Source organism: Toxotes jaculatrix, chromosome 6 (assembly GCF_017976425.1).
Source record: "Toxotes jaculatrix isolate fToxJac2 chromosome 6, fToxJac2.pri, whole genome shotgun sequence".
Taxonomy (NCBI): Eukaryota; Metazoa; Chordata; class Actinopteri; family Toxotidae; genus Toxotes; species Toxotes jaculatrix.
In genome coordinates this window covers 449,191-465,487 of record NC_054399.1, presented here as the reverse complement: position 1 = coordinate 465,487, position 16,297 = coordinate 449,191, and the positions used below count along the sequence as shown (strand labels likewise).

At 46.2% G+C, this 16,297-nt stretch overlaps 2 protein-coding genes across 4 annotated transcripts; both read left to right on the top strand.

Moving 5' to 3' along the window:
* The first annotated feature begins 4,026 nt into the window (after nucleotides 1–4,026).
* On the top strand, nucleotides 4,027–9,208 carry LOC121182937 (protein shisa-like-2A). 2 transcript variants are annotated; one of them, XR_005894176.1, is made up of 4 exons: nucleotides 4,027–4,208; nucleotides 6,698–6,834; nucleotides 7,545–8,305; nucleotides 9,150–9,208. XR_005894176.1 is itself a non-coding variant. In XM_041039610.1 (3 exons), exons 1-3 carry the CDS (start codon nucleotides 4,027–4,029, stop codon nucleotides 7,730–7,732), a joined length of 507 nt encoding a protein of 168 aa, XP_040895544.1. In that variant the 3' UTR covers nucleotides 7,733–8,460. The 2 variants fall into 2 exon arrangements, 1 of the variants encoding a protein (XP_040895544.1); XM_041039610.1 differs by lacking the exon at nucleotides 9,150–9,208 and having other exon boundaries at nucleotides 7,545–8,460.
* Nucleotides 9,209–9,216: 8 nt separating this feature from the next.
* Nucleotides 9,217–16,019, top strand: dbt (dihydrolipoamide branched chain transacylase E2). Of its 2 annotated transcripts, none has more exons than XM_041039605.1 (11): nucleotides 9,217–9,288; nucleotides 9,860–9,989; nucleotides 10,507–10,582; nucleotides 10,992–11,173; nucleotides 11,263–11,390; nucleotides 11,495–11,744; nucleotides 12,614–12,780; nucleotides 12,879–12,956; nucleotides 13,339–13,530; nucleotides 13,897–13,968; nucleotides 14,233–16,019. In XM_041039605.1, exons 1-11 carry the CDS (start codon nucleotides 9,244–9,246, stop codon nucleotides 14,398–14,400), a joined length of 1,488 nt encoding a protein of 495 aa, XP_040895539.1. In that variant the 5' UTR covers nucleotides 9,217–9,243; the 3' UTR covers nucleotides 14,401–16,019. The 2 variants fall into 2 exon arrangements, with proteins under 2 accessions (XP_040895539.1, XP_040895540.1); XM_041039606.1 differs by lacking the exon at nucleotides 9,217–9,288 and adding an exon at nucleotides 9,332–9,663.
* The last annotated feature ends 278 nt before the right edge of the window (nucleotides 16,020–16,297 follow it).

The window sequence follows — 16,297 nt, the reverse complement described above, 5'->3', positions numbered from 1 at the left end:
ACGTACGAGCTGTGAGGTGCTGTGATGCACTGTTCACCCAGGACGCACTGCAGCTGTGTCCAGTATTTAAAGGATCACCTTCTTCTGCTGCGTGTCAGGGAGGTGGCGTGCACGAGGGCTTTACACTTCACATGGATTTCATTCAGTAATGTATGTGTATCAATGCTTTGTGAGAATGGCCAGGGGATTAGCAGGAACGCATTTGACTGGACTTTCATATATGAGGATACTGAAGTCCACATGTGATTCAGAACAATTTACTGCATTGGACATTTGACACAGTTGTGTTTCATGTTTGGATGTTAGTCTGTGGCAGAAACATTCATGCAGTGAATGAAGCCGGTCACTGACCCACATTCTCTTCGTCTTCAGCTCCACAGTCCATCCAGCATGCATCTAAACCTCTACCTCTAATGTTTTTAAGATAGATGTAGGTGATGATGTGATGAACTGATGTGATGATAAAGCCAGTGAAGTTTAGTTTAACTGTTCTGACTTCTGAAAATACACCGTTTAAATTCTAACATTAGAATATCACTGACATACAAATTCACGTGTGATGTTTCACCTGCTTTTCACAGGAAACGCACTGAATAACTGTCTTTTTCACTGTCAAAGGCTTTTTTAAGGTTGCACATGATTTAATTTAAGAATCACTGAGGAAAACATGTGCATGTCAACGTTTAACAGAGTTTAAAAAATCTGTGTCCCTTTGATGAAATCCCTGATCGTGGCCATTCTGCTGGAAGGAACTGATTTAGTTGGAAAGCCTTTAGCTTTGTTAGCCTGACTTAGCATAAAGACTGAACGCCGGGAGGAACTCGCAAGACTTTGGCCAAAGTTCCAACGTTCACCATTTACCTTGTTAGTTGTGGTTTGTTTAATCAGGAATAATACAGGGAATCACATGCAGTGACTAGTTGTTGGTGACTGGTGAACAGATGCTGTGGCTTCCTGCACTCTTTCTGCTGGTTAGCTGTTTGCAAAGAACTAGTTACCGCCTGTAACGCCCGGTAAAAACGTCTTCTTTAAACATCTGTGTAAACCGAACAAAACCAGATGTTCATCAGTCAGCTGAAGAGATAACATCAGAGAACAGAGCCACAGCAGTGGGCTCCCTCTGCTTCTGGTTTTTATTCTAAGCTAGGCTAAGTCTCAGCTCTGCAGTTGTAGATGTAAGAGCAGGATCAAACTTCACACTCTTGATTTTAACACAGCATGGGTCCAGCTCTGGACTGTTCTGTCTGCTGCACAGATTTAACTTTATTTATTTATTTCAGAGTTTTAATCTTCCGTTTGCCCAAAGCTCGAGTGATTCAGGTTGTTTTGTCCTTCACAGTCTGTCCTCAGGATGAGACCACGTGTGTCAGTCAGTCACATGGTTCGTCCATTGAATTCCTCTCTTTTCAGCAGTGTATTGATCCCGTTGGGGGCTTCGGCTGTACCTGCCCAATGAGAGCTCTATGGAAAAAGATCTTGCAGTAATTGAATTATTGACTGATTATTGATATTGATTGATTATTGATGTTACAAAAACATTGTGAATGGAAAAAATGGAAATCAAATGACAGAATCAGTTCTGATTTAACATTTCTTGTTCTAATTCTTATTATAATAAGAATAATAAACAAGGATGCAGTATTTGTTATGACTATGCAAAGCTAGCATAGCACACATACACTGAGCACTCTCCTCTCATTCTTTAGCATCACACATGGAAGATTCATGAATGGAGGCGAGTGCGGTGGCGTGTTGTCTGTGTGTGCCAGGAGAGCTGCTGATGTGTGAGTAAAGTATGTGCTTGTGCTGCGATCACATGCTTTGCCGGACTCCATGGTCACTAATCCCTCTCTTTTGCCAATATTCCCACTCTCTCTGGTTTCATCAGGCAGGGATTACACAGTATTAGACAGCCTCCCAGAAGCTGACATGCATTCATTCATTAAAAACCCCAATGTTTCCAGTTCAGCCCAAATGCACCAGTTACACTCAGGCCAACATCACCTGTAACACACACATGCTACAATGGCTTCAATATATTTCTTTAGATGTATTTAGTGAAATCTGTTGTGCCCAGAGTGTTGTCCTGTGTGGTTCCGTGCTGTGTCTTACAGTGAGTGGTACTGAGGTTTACCTCTGAGCAGCAGGGGCTCAGCCTGCAGAGGACGGTCCTCCAGCTGAGGACTGTGAGGTGACTCTGTGAGCGAGTCAGCACTCGGCTCATATCGCTGCACCGACGGAAGACGACTTCAAAATTGCAAACTGGACTCAACCAGGTTGTTTTCTTTTTTTCCCATAAAGCCAGATCCTCATTGTGCTCTGCTGAGGCTCGTTAAACATCTGCTCGGGACAGATGTTGTTTCAAGTAAGCTGCACACCAGATGACTGACAGGTCTCTCCTTCAATCAGACATCAACAATAAGCCTGCTAACAGGATTGGATGTATCCACCAGTCACTGGGCTGGGAAAGGTCTTTGTTTCTAATCTTCAAACTGGAAACTGTGGTTGTCATGGTGATGGCATCACTACAGTCGGTCCAGGTTATCCTGAGAGGATGAATTCAAGGATTCAAAGGTTTTTTATTGTGAATTCACCATATGTCAGACATACAGGGGGAATCGAAATGTTGTTTCTCTCTCTCAGCAATGTGCATTTTACAATATAAATAAACAATCTAAACAAAACCAGCTAAATAAACTTTCACTACAATATAAATATATAGTAAAGAAATATATGGAAAACAAATATATATATATATATATGAAAATTGCAGATTGCTGAATAGTGCAAATGGTTATGTGCAAGTTGGCCAAAAGTTTGTCTTAGTTACAGAGTCCAGGTGGCAGTGGGGGTGGGGGGGTCAGCAGAGTTGGGGTCTGTTTGAAATGTGATACTCAGGATATCAGTGTCGGACACAAAGGTCAGAAAAGCTGCTGGTGTCCACCATCAGAATCAGCATGTCCAATCATGTCTGTAGCTTTGATGGACAAAATGGACAATTTGACATTCACACCCACTTCATGCTGCGATTGGCCGGCTGTGAGACGCTGTGACAGATAGTACAGCTCTCAGTTCAGTCTTTCAAATGAAACCATTCGATTTCTAGCTAATGTCTCCTCCTCTGAAGATGAGGACCAATGTCTTCTGTCACACGTGTGACTCACTGACGAGCTGAATCTTGTTTCAGGATGGATTTAATGTCACAGGAGGTGAAGTTACTGTCAAAGTTTCTCATTTTCATCGGGGTGATTTCTTAAAAACACCACATCGAGCAGCACCACCCACCCGCGCCCTCAGGTGTCGGCACAGTGATGTTGATGTTTCGCCCTGTGGTGATGGCGCCCCCATCAGGCTGATCAGTGCTACTGTCCAAGTGCAACAACACATCATCATCCCTCCAGTGATCCAACAGTTTGGTGCCTGCAGGGATCACTGCAAAAATACCAATATTACAAACATTATGACAACACTGTGCACTGTGCTACACACATGACACATGCATGTTCCTGTCAGACCTGTCTCTTCCTGATGCTGACGGACTGTAAGCTCGTGAGCTGACTAAAAACAAATACATGTAGATAATTTGGTGAATGTTGGAGCAGTGACTGTCAGGACGCTTCCATTTGATTCAGGAAAGTTATGAGTGGGACATGGGACATGGCTGACATGTGGCACGTGTTGTCCTCTCCTTTATCACCCGTCCTACTTTGCTGTTTTTCTCAGTCACTCGCTAAACTTCTGCAAACTTTTAAATTATTGTTCAGTTTTGTTGTGTTGTGCGCGTGTGTGGCGTCAGAGTCTCACATGAGACAGACAGACAGACAGAGGGACAGAGGGACAGACAGACGGACAGACAGAGGGACAGACTGATACATAGTATGCGAGTGAGGGAGGGGGTGACGGGGGGCGGGGCGTACCTGCGGTGAGGTGAAGTTGCAGCGGCGGGAAATGGACGCGCTCACAGCGCGTTTTGACGTGAGCCTGAACGCGCCGCGCGCTTCCACGTGCGGACCGTGTGAGCGTGATATGAGCTCGGACTGCGGAAGTTACTACAGCAAAGAAAAGGTGTTCGTGGAGGGTTTCACGTGTCCGAAGGCGGACAGCGACACCACGGCGCTTTTCTGCTGCGGGTTCAGTGACCTGAAGTACTGCTGCGATGACCCCAACAGCTTTTTCCCCTACGACTACGGATACATGTGGTGGCTGAGGTAAGGAGCCGCGTGCGCCGGTGAGTGTGTTGCATTGGTTGGTGTTCGGTGTCAGAGCGGAGTGATGGAGGCGGCGGAGTCCGCGGCAGCAGCATCGATGCTCCCGGACATCACATTCAGGACGTCTGAGCAACAAGAGCGCGGAGAGTTAAAACTGAAGGTGTGAAGTGAAAGCGCAGACTCTGCTGCTGGTGTTTGTGTTGGTGTTGGTGTTCGGTGTCGGTGTTTGTGTTGGTGTTGGTGTTCGGTGTCGGTGTTGGTGTTTGTGTTGGTGTTCGGTGTCAGAGAGGAGTGATGGAGGCGGCGGAGTTCATTCATGAAAACAGCTGGGGGTGCTGGTTGTTATGTGCTTTGCTCAGGTGCAGGTCAGTGGAGTGGCAGAAAGTATCACTCTGTCCTGTATTTTATAGAACAGTGTTTCTCAAAATGCATCAGTGTCCATTTATGTGCTGCCTTTGTTTCTGTCTTTCTATTTGTGACTTTCACTGTCTCGCTGTCTTATTCTAGTGGATGATGTCTGAGACATCTGTCTCTGAGATTTCTGTTTCCAGAGACAGTAGAGATGAGTAGAATTTGCTTGGTGGTGTCACAGCTCTGAAAACAGGCTCTGTGGATATAACTTTTAATTCCACATTTCTGGGTAAAGAGAAAACCACACGCTCGACTACACGCTGCTGCAGGTGGATGAGATCGTATGTTTTACTGTGGTGTGTGTGTGAACCTTCAGTCATCAGGGCATTTAAAGTAAATCACAGTATGTAATGTAAGGCACAGTATGCTGTGAGAATCTGAGTATGCAGCACAGACTGAATATTTCTGACTGAATGTCATTTTGTGAAGTATTTCAGCCAAAGAAAAGTGTGTCCCTGGTTATAATGGGCTTTTAATCACTTTGCAGCGTGTAATGTCTCAGGTGGAGCTTTGGTCTTTGTACATGGCTCCATTCTGCATCCTTATGTTTCACTATGTGCAGTAAGAATCTCTCTGAAGCTCCACTGTGCTTTCACTGTGTCACTGCTCTCAGCGTGGAGAGTCGGCTTCATGTCTGATCACATCAATGGCAGGACTGACACACAAAGACAGACTGGCAGGCTCAGGGAGAACATGCTCCACACAGAAGAGTTGGTGAGATGTTGGTGAGATGTTCTCCCTGTGCAGAGGAAGCTTCAGTGAAAACAGACAAATGGCATTAACTGAAACTAAAACGAATCAAATACAGATCAATAATGAACAGCAGTGCAGCGATCAAGGTGACATGAGGTGAGGCTGTGTGTGTGTGTGTGTGTGTGTGTGTGTGTGTGTGTGTGTGTGTGTGTGTGTGTGAGAGAGTGTGTGTGAGTGTGAGTGTGTGTGTGTGTGTGTGTGAGTGTGTGTCTTCAGCACAAAGTCAGTCCCAGATAGACCTGTACCCAGAGCATCCTGTGGAGAATACAACAGCACGGAGAGACACAGAGACAGACAGAGACAGACAGTGTGGAGGTGAATGAAGCAGACATTGTCTCTCCTCTGACACTGGTTGAATAAACTCACTTTGCAGCTGCTGCCTCTGAGTCTGACTCAGCCAGTTCTTTTTGTCCACCGCTCGTATTGTCTCAGGTAGAATCGTCCAGAGAATTTAAAGTTTCAGAGTTTACAGCTGACGTCTAAAACAGAACAAAGAGAAGAACAATGAAACAGCGGAGGAGAAATAGGTCACATCCAAAAAAGAAGAATGGGCCATAAATGACAAGAGAGAAGACGCAGACGCAGCACAGACGCAGCGCAGATGGTCACTGAGTGATCATGGAAGAGTTCCACTGGTTTCCTGTCTGTCATCAGTTGTATTGAAAGGCTCTCCTTCTTCATTGTCCATCAAAGGACTCTGTGGACACTGTTAAAGAAAATACCACTGGTTTCTCTTTAAGCTGACAGTTATTTTATGTTGTCTTGTATTTTGGATGGAGCGTCAGTCACTGCTTTCCTTGGTGGAACCTTAATGTCAGAATTTGTGGCCTTGATGAGAAAACTGTTGCATTTTCTACATAAATTGTGCTAAAGAAATAAAATGTGTTCTTATTTATTATGAATGTTGTTGTTAGTAATGTTCTAACCCGTCAGTTGCTTGTTGTAAATGTCTCTAACTAAAGCCACTCGTCATCTGGTTCACACCTCCACCCAATATTTGACTCAACACTGTCCATTTAATGACACAGTGCTGAGAGACATGGAAACTGGTCAGGAGCAAATGTCCTACATGTGTGAACAGGTGGACGGAGGTTTCTGTTGAAGGGAACCTGCTGTTATTTATGTGTTTCTGTCATTTCTGAGTGTGTCTTTGTTGTGTCTTTGTTGTGTCTTCGTTGTGTCTTCGTTGGCACTGGTTAGAGGAAACATTTAGAAACTTGAATCGATACCAATGATGCATCATGTGCTGTGTTTTGTTTTTACTGAAGATTTTCTGACGGAGCGTGTGAGCTGATACCTCTGTGTCTCTGTTCTGTGTCTTACAGTGTCGGAGCTCTCATGGGTCTCTCTGTAGCAGCTGTGGTTCTTCTTGCCTTCATCATCACTCTGTGTGTCCTCTGCTATCTGTTCATCACCACCAAACCTGGAGGTCTGGACAATGGCCTGCCGCTCCAAGCACTGGGTCCGGCCTGCATTCTGCTAACACACACACACACGCACACACACACACTGTGCACTGACTGAATGGCCGACCCACACTTCTTAAATCTAACTGCTCTTATATCGAACTCTTCATGTTCTGTGAATTTCTTTGTGCTTTTTTCTTTATTTTGACAATGATGACGATCGACTGCTGAATGTGTTATTTTAGCTTTAACCTGTGAGCAGCTGATGAAGTGACTCTTCTGTGAAACTGAACAGGACATGCCCATATTTGTGTCAGATGTTGCACTGACACGTGCACTTACACCATGTGTGGGTGATCACATGTTACATGCAGAAAGAATGAATTACGGGTCTCTGCTGGAAGAAGAACTAAAGCAAAGGCTAAAAAGTTTCAGATGAAATATTTTGTTTTCATGATGCAGATTGATTGTAACACTGAAGTGAAGCTACAGCAGGTATGGACATATAGGTTTCCATGGTAACTGAGGTCAAATTGATTTTAATCTGTTTTGTGAAACAGAGTTTCTTAAGTACGAGGAGGAATCTGTCAAGTTTCTCGAGAACCACTCATCCAAAAACGCTCACAGTCGTCGCGTCACTTCCTTTGGTCCCAGCTGCTGTAAATGTATTCAAACATCTGTAGATTTACTACATTTCATAGTTTTCTGTCTTTGTGGTTTGTCAGCCTCTTCACAAACAGTTTCTAAGTAAATTTTCTACCTTCAGGGACCACAGCGAGTCCACAAGGACCAGGACCGAGTCAAACCAACGCACCTGCTGATCGTCAGGACCTCCGGAAGCTTTTCCTGAGGGGCAAGCTGGACTGTGACAACCAGCCCCCGGACCCTGACCGCCTGTTCCAGCGCTGTTTCATGCCTACTGTGACATCGGTCAACATCGAGGGTCCTGCATAGACTCACGGACTTTTACTATACACTTTCATTTTGATTCTTATAACTGTAGCAGGGATTTCTTAGTTTTAGGTTAGCAAGTATAAATTATTTGTTATTATATATGTTTGTGTAATGTGCATGTGTGTCTTGTGCAGTCGGACCAACACAAAACTCTCATTGCAAACTCCCATTATTTGGTTTCCTGTTGCAACAAAGCAGCATCATAGGCGGAGTGACGGAGGGTCGGGCCCACAGTGATTCTCCACCATCAAATGTTTTCATGGTGGAGAATCAGCAGTAAAGGCTCTTCGGAAAATCACAGGTATGATACACATCATTTGAAATAAATGGTTTGGTTGGTTGTAGACTGATGAGATAAATTTGTTAGAGCAGTTTCTACATTTCTGAGGGCACCACGTTTACCCACATGTCTTTGTCAGATTTGCATAAATATATTCTGTGCTTAGTGAAGTGTGGAAGCTGATGGTTACAGAGCGGATGCATCTCTGATGCCCATGTCCTGAAACAACATCACAGAAGAAACCACAGCTTCATGTTTGCCATGACCGCCCTGCTCGTTTGAGGAACATTCAGGTAACGTCAGTGTGTGTTTCTTAATGAGTTCATGAGCTTATTAACAGCCTCATTAACGTGTCTCATTGTGTTTACTGGCCTTGTACTTAGCAGATAGCAGATAGCTCTGGCAGCTCGAGTGCCTCTGCAGGTGTGTTTTCCATAGTGATTAAAGTTCTAACTACACTTTGTGTGTTGCCTCGTGCTCTGATGCTTAACTTTGGTCTTGCTGCACCTTCAGCAATATGCTTATATTTGATTTTACATCATGTATTTTGTATGAATCCAAGCTGCAAAATGCTGGAGCTGTTTTAATTTATTCTCTGGTGCAGGATATTTCAGTCAAATCAGTGAACATCCAGCACACCCACAATCACTTACCACTCAATTCATCAGGTTCCTCACAGAGTACAGAGATGTACCTGCACACTCCTCTCCTGAACAACTTTTAAGTTCTAGGAGATGCAGTGTGTGAATGTGCACTTCAGAATGTTCTTCAGTTCTTTTTTAAGCTGTGTGCAGTGGCTCGGTCTGTGAGCTTCATCAGCCTGTACATGTTTCACTGTGATGAAGCTTCAGCACTGTCTCCACATGTTATTTTTCCTAATGTCATACCTGGCGTTTGAAGATGTGACAGCTGCATTAATACATCTGCCGTTTTAAAATGACCACCTGTGACTGTGACTGAGCTCAAACAGGAAGTTTCAGTTTTCCAGGAATTTAAACAAACGAACAAACAAACGGTTCAACATGGGGAAAATATTATTTTCATTTTTCTGGTAAAGTGTTCATGATGTACACTGACGTCATTCTGAATCCGTTTAATCTGAATAATCAATAACAAAAACGTTTGTTAATAATAAAGAAATCACGGCAGCGTCGAGACGCAGAGGAAGAAGACTGACGCTGATTGGCAGCTGAGAGGGGCGTGTGGCTGTGACGTGCAGCAGAGAGGAAAGATGGCGGCGGTGACCAGAGGCTCGTTTAGTGTGCTCAGGCGTCTGGTGAGGAAATAACCCGGTTAAACGTTTACATGTTTACACAAATGAATGGGTCTGGTGCTAACATCGAGCTAACGCTAAAGTCACGGTATCACTCCGTCAGCCGGTCAGTTCCTTAGCTTAGCCTAGTAGCTGCTGCCGCCGTGCTAACGCCGATGCTAATGTTAACTTGTTGAAACAACAACAAACTGAAGCTATGCTAGCTCACCGTCTAGCAGTTAGCACCAGTTGGAAGGTGAAGCAGCTACTGGGTCAGACGCTAACAGGCTAACTGAGGTTCAGTAGACACTGGTTCAGATTCTGATCCAGATCCAGATCTGTATCCAAACGAAGCGTCTGAATTCATAACAGTGTCCTGTGAAGCTGACCTGTGTCCAGGTGAGTTCTCTGTCCTCGTGACTTACCTGGACAGTAAGAACAGGTCAATCTCTTCTCCCTTTTTCAAACATTAAAACACCTGGTGAAGAGCGAGTCTTAGTCGTTTAGAACCAGAGCCAGCCTGCACTGGTCCATACCCGCTGTTGTTTACCTGTACAGGTGATGTTTGCCCCTTTGTGTGGTCTCTTCCTGTCAGCTGAGTCAGCAGTACCGCCGCCGATGTTTCCGGCTGCAGAACACATCTGAGCGGACTCTGCGGCCGTTTGCCTTCACGTGTGACCGAAACCTCTGCGTGTTCAGCAGCAGGATGCTGCATACTGCTGTCGGTGAGTCCAGAGCAGCGGGGACCAGCAGAGGCCCCGGGGTCCAGCAGAGGCCTCTGGGCTTTTATTTTGTAGTTTGTTGTTTTTTTTCCTCTGATGCTTTGATGTATTTTCAAGTGTTTTACACTCAGATTGTGAATCACCTGAGTTCAGATCTGGTTGGTCCAGTTTCAGGTTTTGAGGTATGCAGGAAGCTGAATCCTCCACAACAAACTCTTTATTCACGCAGGAAATGTCAGCTTGTCAGGCTGAAGTGGTTCCTCCTGGATTTTGGTGACGGAGTCCTTCCTGGTTCAGTTCTTGTTTAGTGACTCACCCGTTTGTCAGAGTTCAGAGAATCCAGACCAGGTTTTATCAGGCAGTTCAGCAGGAAAGGAGGCAGTTAAAATAAAAGTCTGACATTCAGGTGTCTTTGTAGTCCCGCCTCCGTCCACCAGAGTCCGTCAGTCCTGCTCAGCCTGCAGTTTCACACAGAGTAGTGATGGTTCAGTTGATGTCTTTGGTGTGTCTTGTCCCGCAGAGAGTCGAGGACCCATCGTCCAGTTCAAACTGTCAGACATCGGAGAGGGGATCATGGAGGTGACGGTAAAGGAGTGGTAAGTACCTCAACCACATAAATACTAAGATCAGAAAACTACTGAAATACAGGAAACTACCAGAACCCACAAAAGCAACTACAGTGATCACCAAAACTACAGTGAACAAAACTACTGCAACAGCAAACACAATGAGACCACAAAACCTCAGAGACCCAAAAACACAAGCGTGGAGACATCAGAAACGGCGACAGAGCCTACAGAGACCAGTAGAACTTCCCAACTTCCCCAAGACCACAGGATCTGCCCTGAAACCAAACTAACCCAGACTACAGAAGTTCCCACACAAGACCAATTAAACTGTCACAGGTGCATAAAAAACTACGTGAGACCAACAGAACTACAAGACCATAACAGTGAGCAGAGAACAGGTCATAGTCTGCATGAATGAGATGTTTTTGTGTGGCAGGTACGTGAAGGAGGGGGATAAAGTTTCTCAGTTCGACAGTATCTGTGAGGTTCAGAGCGACAAGGCGTCGGTCACCATCACCAGCCGCTACGACGGAGTCATCAAAAAACTGTACTACGATGTGGACGCCACAGCCTTGGTGGGTAAACCACTGGTGGACATTGAGACAGAGTCTGGTTCAGGTGAGACACAACATCACAACGGCTGGTTTTAGTCTGGGCCCAGGTGCTCTTTGTTTGATCCAGACTAAAACCTGACTGTTGGTGTCCAGAGGTGATCCAGGAGGAGGACGTGGTGGAGACGCCAGCTATGGCTCGAGAAGAACACACCCACCAGGAGATCAAAGGTCACAAGACCCAAGCCACGCCTGCCGTGAGACGCCTTGCCATGGAGAACAACGTGAGTCTGTCCCTAGTCTGTCCCCAGTCTGTCTTCAGTGTCCCAAATTGCATCCAAAACAGGACAGATCCCACTTTAAACTGTTAACTTGTTTGTCCTCTCAGATAAAGCTCAGTGAGGTAGTGGGGACGGGTAAAGATGGACGGATCCTGAAGGAGGACATCCTGAACTTCCTGGCGAAGCAGACGGGAGCCATCTTGCCTCCGACCCCCTTCCAGGAGATCCAGACTCCGGGTCCAGGTCCAACTCCTGCCGCTGCCACCAAGCCTGCAAGCACTCCGGCAGCCAGCAGACCCCCACCCACCACACCCAAACCAGTATTCACTGGGAAGGACGTCACTGAGCCCCTCAAAGGTCAGAGTCTGTTTCCTCAGTGATGAAGGTGTTTCCAGGTTCTGTGCGAAGGCAGCTGGACCTGATTCTTCGGTTCTAACCGACTGGTGGGGAATCCAGGTATTTACCTTACTGTAGGGTCGTTAACACCTCGAGGGCAGTCGATGTCCCACCTGCCCATCGTGTGAGTCCTTTGTGTCCCAGCAGATGTTAGAGACCTGGACTCCCCACCGGTCAGTTAGAACTGAAGAAACCTCTCAGATCAAGAACCTCAAACAAGTCCAGAGAAATCAGAGACACCATGACTGAGAACCTTCACACAGGATGATGGTGATTTAATGTCTGTCCAGCCCGTTCACATTCTTCAGTCAGAGCAGAGACACTTCAGCTTTGAGAACAAATTCATTGTTTGCGTCATTTTTTAAGTGAAAATAGCAGAAAGAAAATCTGGTTTCAGGTTGTGTTGATGTTCAGGTGTTCAAACTGAACGTCTCTGGGTTTTGGACTGTTTGGCCAAAAAAAGACACCTGAAGACGTCAGTCTGTTCTGTAAAGCTCTGTATGTGGAGCAGATGAACACTGTCCCCTCAGAGACATCAGTAGAGACGTCTTTTTCAGACTTGTGAAAGTTTAAGTGACTTAATTTTGAAGATTCATCAAACTGATCCGATCAGCGGTGCTCATGGGAAAACGACCTCACCTCAGAGTTACGATTCAGCCGACTGAACAGGGTTTGGACCTGACAGATCAAAATCAAATCCAGGCTTGTGTCAAATAATCAATTATCAGGTCAAGACGAGCTGCGTATGTAGAACTGCAGCAGTAAAGTCTCCAGACACCACGCCGTCCTCACGCTGTCCTCTGACTGACCGAAGCTGGTTTTGTCTCCAGGCTTCCATAAAGCCATGGTGAAGACGATGACGGCGGCTCTGAAGATCCCTCACTTCGGTTACTGTGACGAGCTTGACCTGAGCCGCCTGGTGGTCCTGAGAGCTGAACTCAGGTCTGTCGCTGAAGGTCGAGGGGTCAAACTGAGCTACATGCCTTTCTTCATTAAGGTACGACGCGAGCGGAGGGACGAGAAGGCGGGAACACGTTCATACTGACTGATTAAATGTTTATTTCTGACATTCATGCTGTGCTCTCATTGGCTCAGGCTGCCTCACTCAGCCTCCTCCACTTTCCCATCCTGAACGCCTCGGTGGACGAAGCCTGCCAGAACATCACCTACAAGGTAAACACAGAAATCCTCCAGGGTTTAACAGGGACCGTGTCCCGTCTCCGCTGATTAATCACAGCCTTCTACCATGACTGATAATACTCCAGCTCAGAGCCAACGTTCAGGTCCTAGATCTGCGATGAGCTGTGGTAGAGACCAAGGACGTATCAGGTTTCAGCAGCTGAAGTCAGTGATCACAGATCAGTCTGAGACCACAGACTGTCAGACAGACTCCGCAGACCTGAACTCAGACTACAGTTTGGTTTCATGGTTGGTTTGCTGCCTGTCAGACAGACTGAGTTTAGGCCAAAGGAACAGCACAGTAACCGAAGACAGACTGTTGTTGGCTGTTGCTGCTGTTGCCATGGTGATGATGGCGCTGTTTCCTGTGCCTCAGGCGTCTCATAACATCGGGCTGGCGATGGACACCAGTCAGGGTCTGCTGGTTCCTAACGTGAAGAACGTTCAGCTGCTTAGCGTGTTCGAGATCGCTCAGGAGTTAAACCGTCTGCAGGTGCTGGGATCCACCGGTCAGCTGGGAACCGCCGACCTGAGCGGAGGAACCTTCACCCTGTCCAACATCGGATCAGTGAGTTCCACAGCAACACAACCACACAATAACTGCACAACGGGACTGAAGTGTGTGTCTGCTTCAGACCTGGTCTAACAGGAACCTGTTCTCTGTCTGAACTCCACTGTCTCCATGTGCAATAACAACAATCAATATTTATATTAGCTCTGTCTTTCTTGAACTGTTTTTTTCTACTGCAGCACCTTTGTATTCTATTCTATTCTATTCTATTTTTATTTTTGCTTTTATTTGGGCTATTTGTACATGCTTTTTATTTATTTAGATTTGCAGTAACACCACTTCCAGGCTGCTATAATTTCGTTGTATTCTGGTACAATGACAATAAAGGCTTCTGATTGTGATTCTGTTTGTGGTTTGAACCAGATCGGGGGAACGTACGCTAAACCCGTGATTCTTCCTCCTGAGGTTGCCATCGGAGCTCTGGGAAAAATCCAGGTGGGTCAAGACTTTTCCAGGATTGTCAGACCAACAACATGAGACCTCACCATGTTTATGTGTTTATACCTGAAGGTGTTGTTACACTTTCTGAATCTAATTCTAATGAAAGCAGCAGGTTCAGTAATGAAGTCGCTCAGTAATCCTGCTTACTGTGTCCTCTGGAACTTTCCATCATCCGTGATCTTCATCAGGTCTGGATGAGCAGAGCGACAGAGATCTTTGAGTTCTTAATAAAACCGTCCACATCCTGTTTCTGTTCAGGTTCTTCCTCGGTTTGACGGCGGCGGTCAGGTGGTTCCGGCTCACATCATGAAGGTCAGCTGGTCGGCGGATCACCGCATCATCGACGGCGCTACCATGTGTCGCTTCTCCAACCTGTGGAGGGAGTACCTGGAGAACCCGGCTAGCATGGTGCTGGACCTCAAATAAACAGGAATGTTTCCCATCAGCCCCAGGGAGGACAGAGACGCCACACTACCAGACCTTCACCTCTCCCCCCGCTGCCTTCGCTTCATCTTTCTGTTGGAGGCCTTCCTGTTTTGCTCGCTGTCGTTTCCTTGTTGCCTTTGAGCGAGGCATCGAAGGGAGGGGAAGAGGTCGGCCTGTCAATCGTGTTGTTTCCATGGCGATCAGTCACGCACAGAGCGGAGGTTAGAGGTAGTTAGCGACCCAGGGTTCAGCTCTTCACTCATCTGGACGTTTGAGTTCAGCTCTGAGCAGATTCACAGGATCAGTCCTCGCTCGAGCTGGATGATCTGTCGGTGCTGGATCATCCACCGAGGCGGGTTTCGCTGAATGATCGGTATCGATCACACCAATATCGATCAGGCCCGTCAATCAATTTGCCAACCAACGACACGTTCTCTGTATCTGAGCCTGTGAGCTGAATCATTGAGTGGGTTTTGAAGCGAATGCTCAGGTTCTCCGCCCGAGGTCGCCTCCGTCACTTTGGCTAGTTAAGAAATAATCAGAATCATAAAAATAATCCATCGATGGATCAATAATGAAAATGATCGGCTCTTGCGTGTTGAGTGATTCGCTGACATGATCAAGTCAGAAGCTCCAGAACAGACGAATGATGATGTGGTAATTGAATTAAACTTTATTAGTAGTAACAGACACCATGTGAACAGTCAGTTGTCCATAGGCCGGTTTGGATTGGCTGATCGACCCTCCCTCAGTGATTGGTCTGTCCTCTCTGCAGCTGGTGGGGTTAAAACGAAAATCTGGACAAAAACTGACAGCTGTCCGAGTGAAGGTGAAGCTACACACTGTGTACTGTATAAAACAAATAGGACGTGAACCAGTGGGGACGTGGACTGTTGACCTGTGGTGGTCTGTGGGTCCCCCGGGGATCCTAAACCACAAAGTGCCGTCTGGCCTCTGTTTTCATCTCCTGTTGGTTCAGGGCAGAGAAACAGAAACACACTAACCTGACTCACACTGTTCCTACCTGTGTCTCACCTGTTCTCAACCTGCTGCTTATTTCCACATCCAGCAGCTGCAGGTCACTGCGATCCTTCACCTGGAGTGGTCTCTGAGTCCACCTGAGGACTCTCAGTCCAGTGTCCCTCTCTTTTAGCTCTGTGTTTGGTCTCCACCAGCTCCTGAGGGAAACATCTGGCTCTTTAGCTGCTGAACGTTCCTCCATGTTCACTCTCTGGTTCTCTGATGGTGATGAGCTGCTCCTCTAGAAAACCTTCACTAAACTCCTGTATGTCCCTGAAGCAGCTGGATGTTTCACTCGTGTCTCCTGAACGTCTGTGTCCTGGTGGCTGCTGGGTAAAAAGCACATGGTGTTGGTTGTATGTTACGTGGTGTTTGTCTGTCTCATGTGATGAAAATGTTTTTCCTGCCTTGTGTTTTTGTTTTTAGCGACACACTAAGAGTAAAGGTTTCACACCTTTACAGAGTTAGGTTTTATATTTTTAGGGAATGTGTTGATCAGTGTTCAGCTCCTGGCGTCTGAGATGATTCAACTCATAAAGGTGTGAAGCGTTTGAACCCTGATGAAAAACCGAATAAAGCTGAAGTGCACAAACCTGAAACACTGTTTGGAAATGAGTCTGTGGGTCGGACCCTGATTTCGGTTCTGGGTGTCAAACCCTTCGTTCTCCACGGCTGCTCCTCTTCACTTGGATGTGCTTCCTGTTCACTGTGTAAAGAGGATGTGTCTCACTCACCCTGCAGGAGTTTTCTGTCTCGGCGGAGACATTTAAACATGTTCATGTAAGACAGGACAGAGTTTCCTCTCCGCTCTGTTTATTCACAGGTTTGGTGAAAAATCTGTCGTTGATCTTTAACGATCGTGTTCCAAAGAGTCTTT

Excerpts from the sequence above, each read along its gene's own strand:
- LOC121182937 (XM_041039610.1), top strand. The coding sequence starts at position 4,027 with ATGAGCTCGGACTGCGGAAGTTACTACAGCAAAGAAAAGGTGTTCGTG. Across the intron at positions 4,209-6,697 it reads GGATACATGTGGTGGCTGAG|TGTCGGAGCTCTCATGGGTC; the intron begins GTAAGGAGCCGC and ends TGTGTCTTACAG. Across the intron at positions 6,835-7,544 it reads CCTGCCGCTCCAAGCACTGG|GGACCACAGCGAGTCCACAA; the intron begins GTCCGGCCTGCA and ends TTCTACCTTCAG.
- dbt (XM_041039605.1), top strand. The coding sequence starts at position 9,244 with ATGGCGGCGGTGACCAGAGGCTCGTTTAGTGTGCTCAGGCGTCTG. Across the intron at positions 9,990-10,506 it reads GATGCTGCATACTGCTGTCG|AGAGTCGAGGACCCATCGTC; the intron begins GTGAGTCCAGAG and ends CTTGTCCCGCAG. Across the intron at positions 13,531-13,896 it reads CCCTGTCCAACATCGGATCA|ATCGGGGGAACGTACGCTAA; the intron begins GTGAGTTCCACA and ends GGTTTGAACCAG.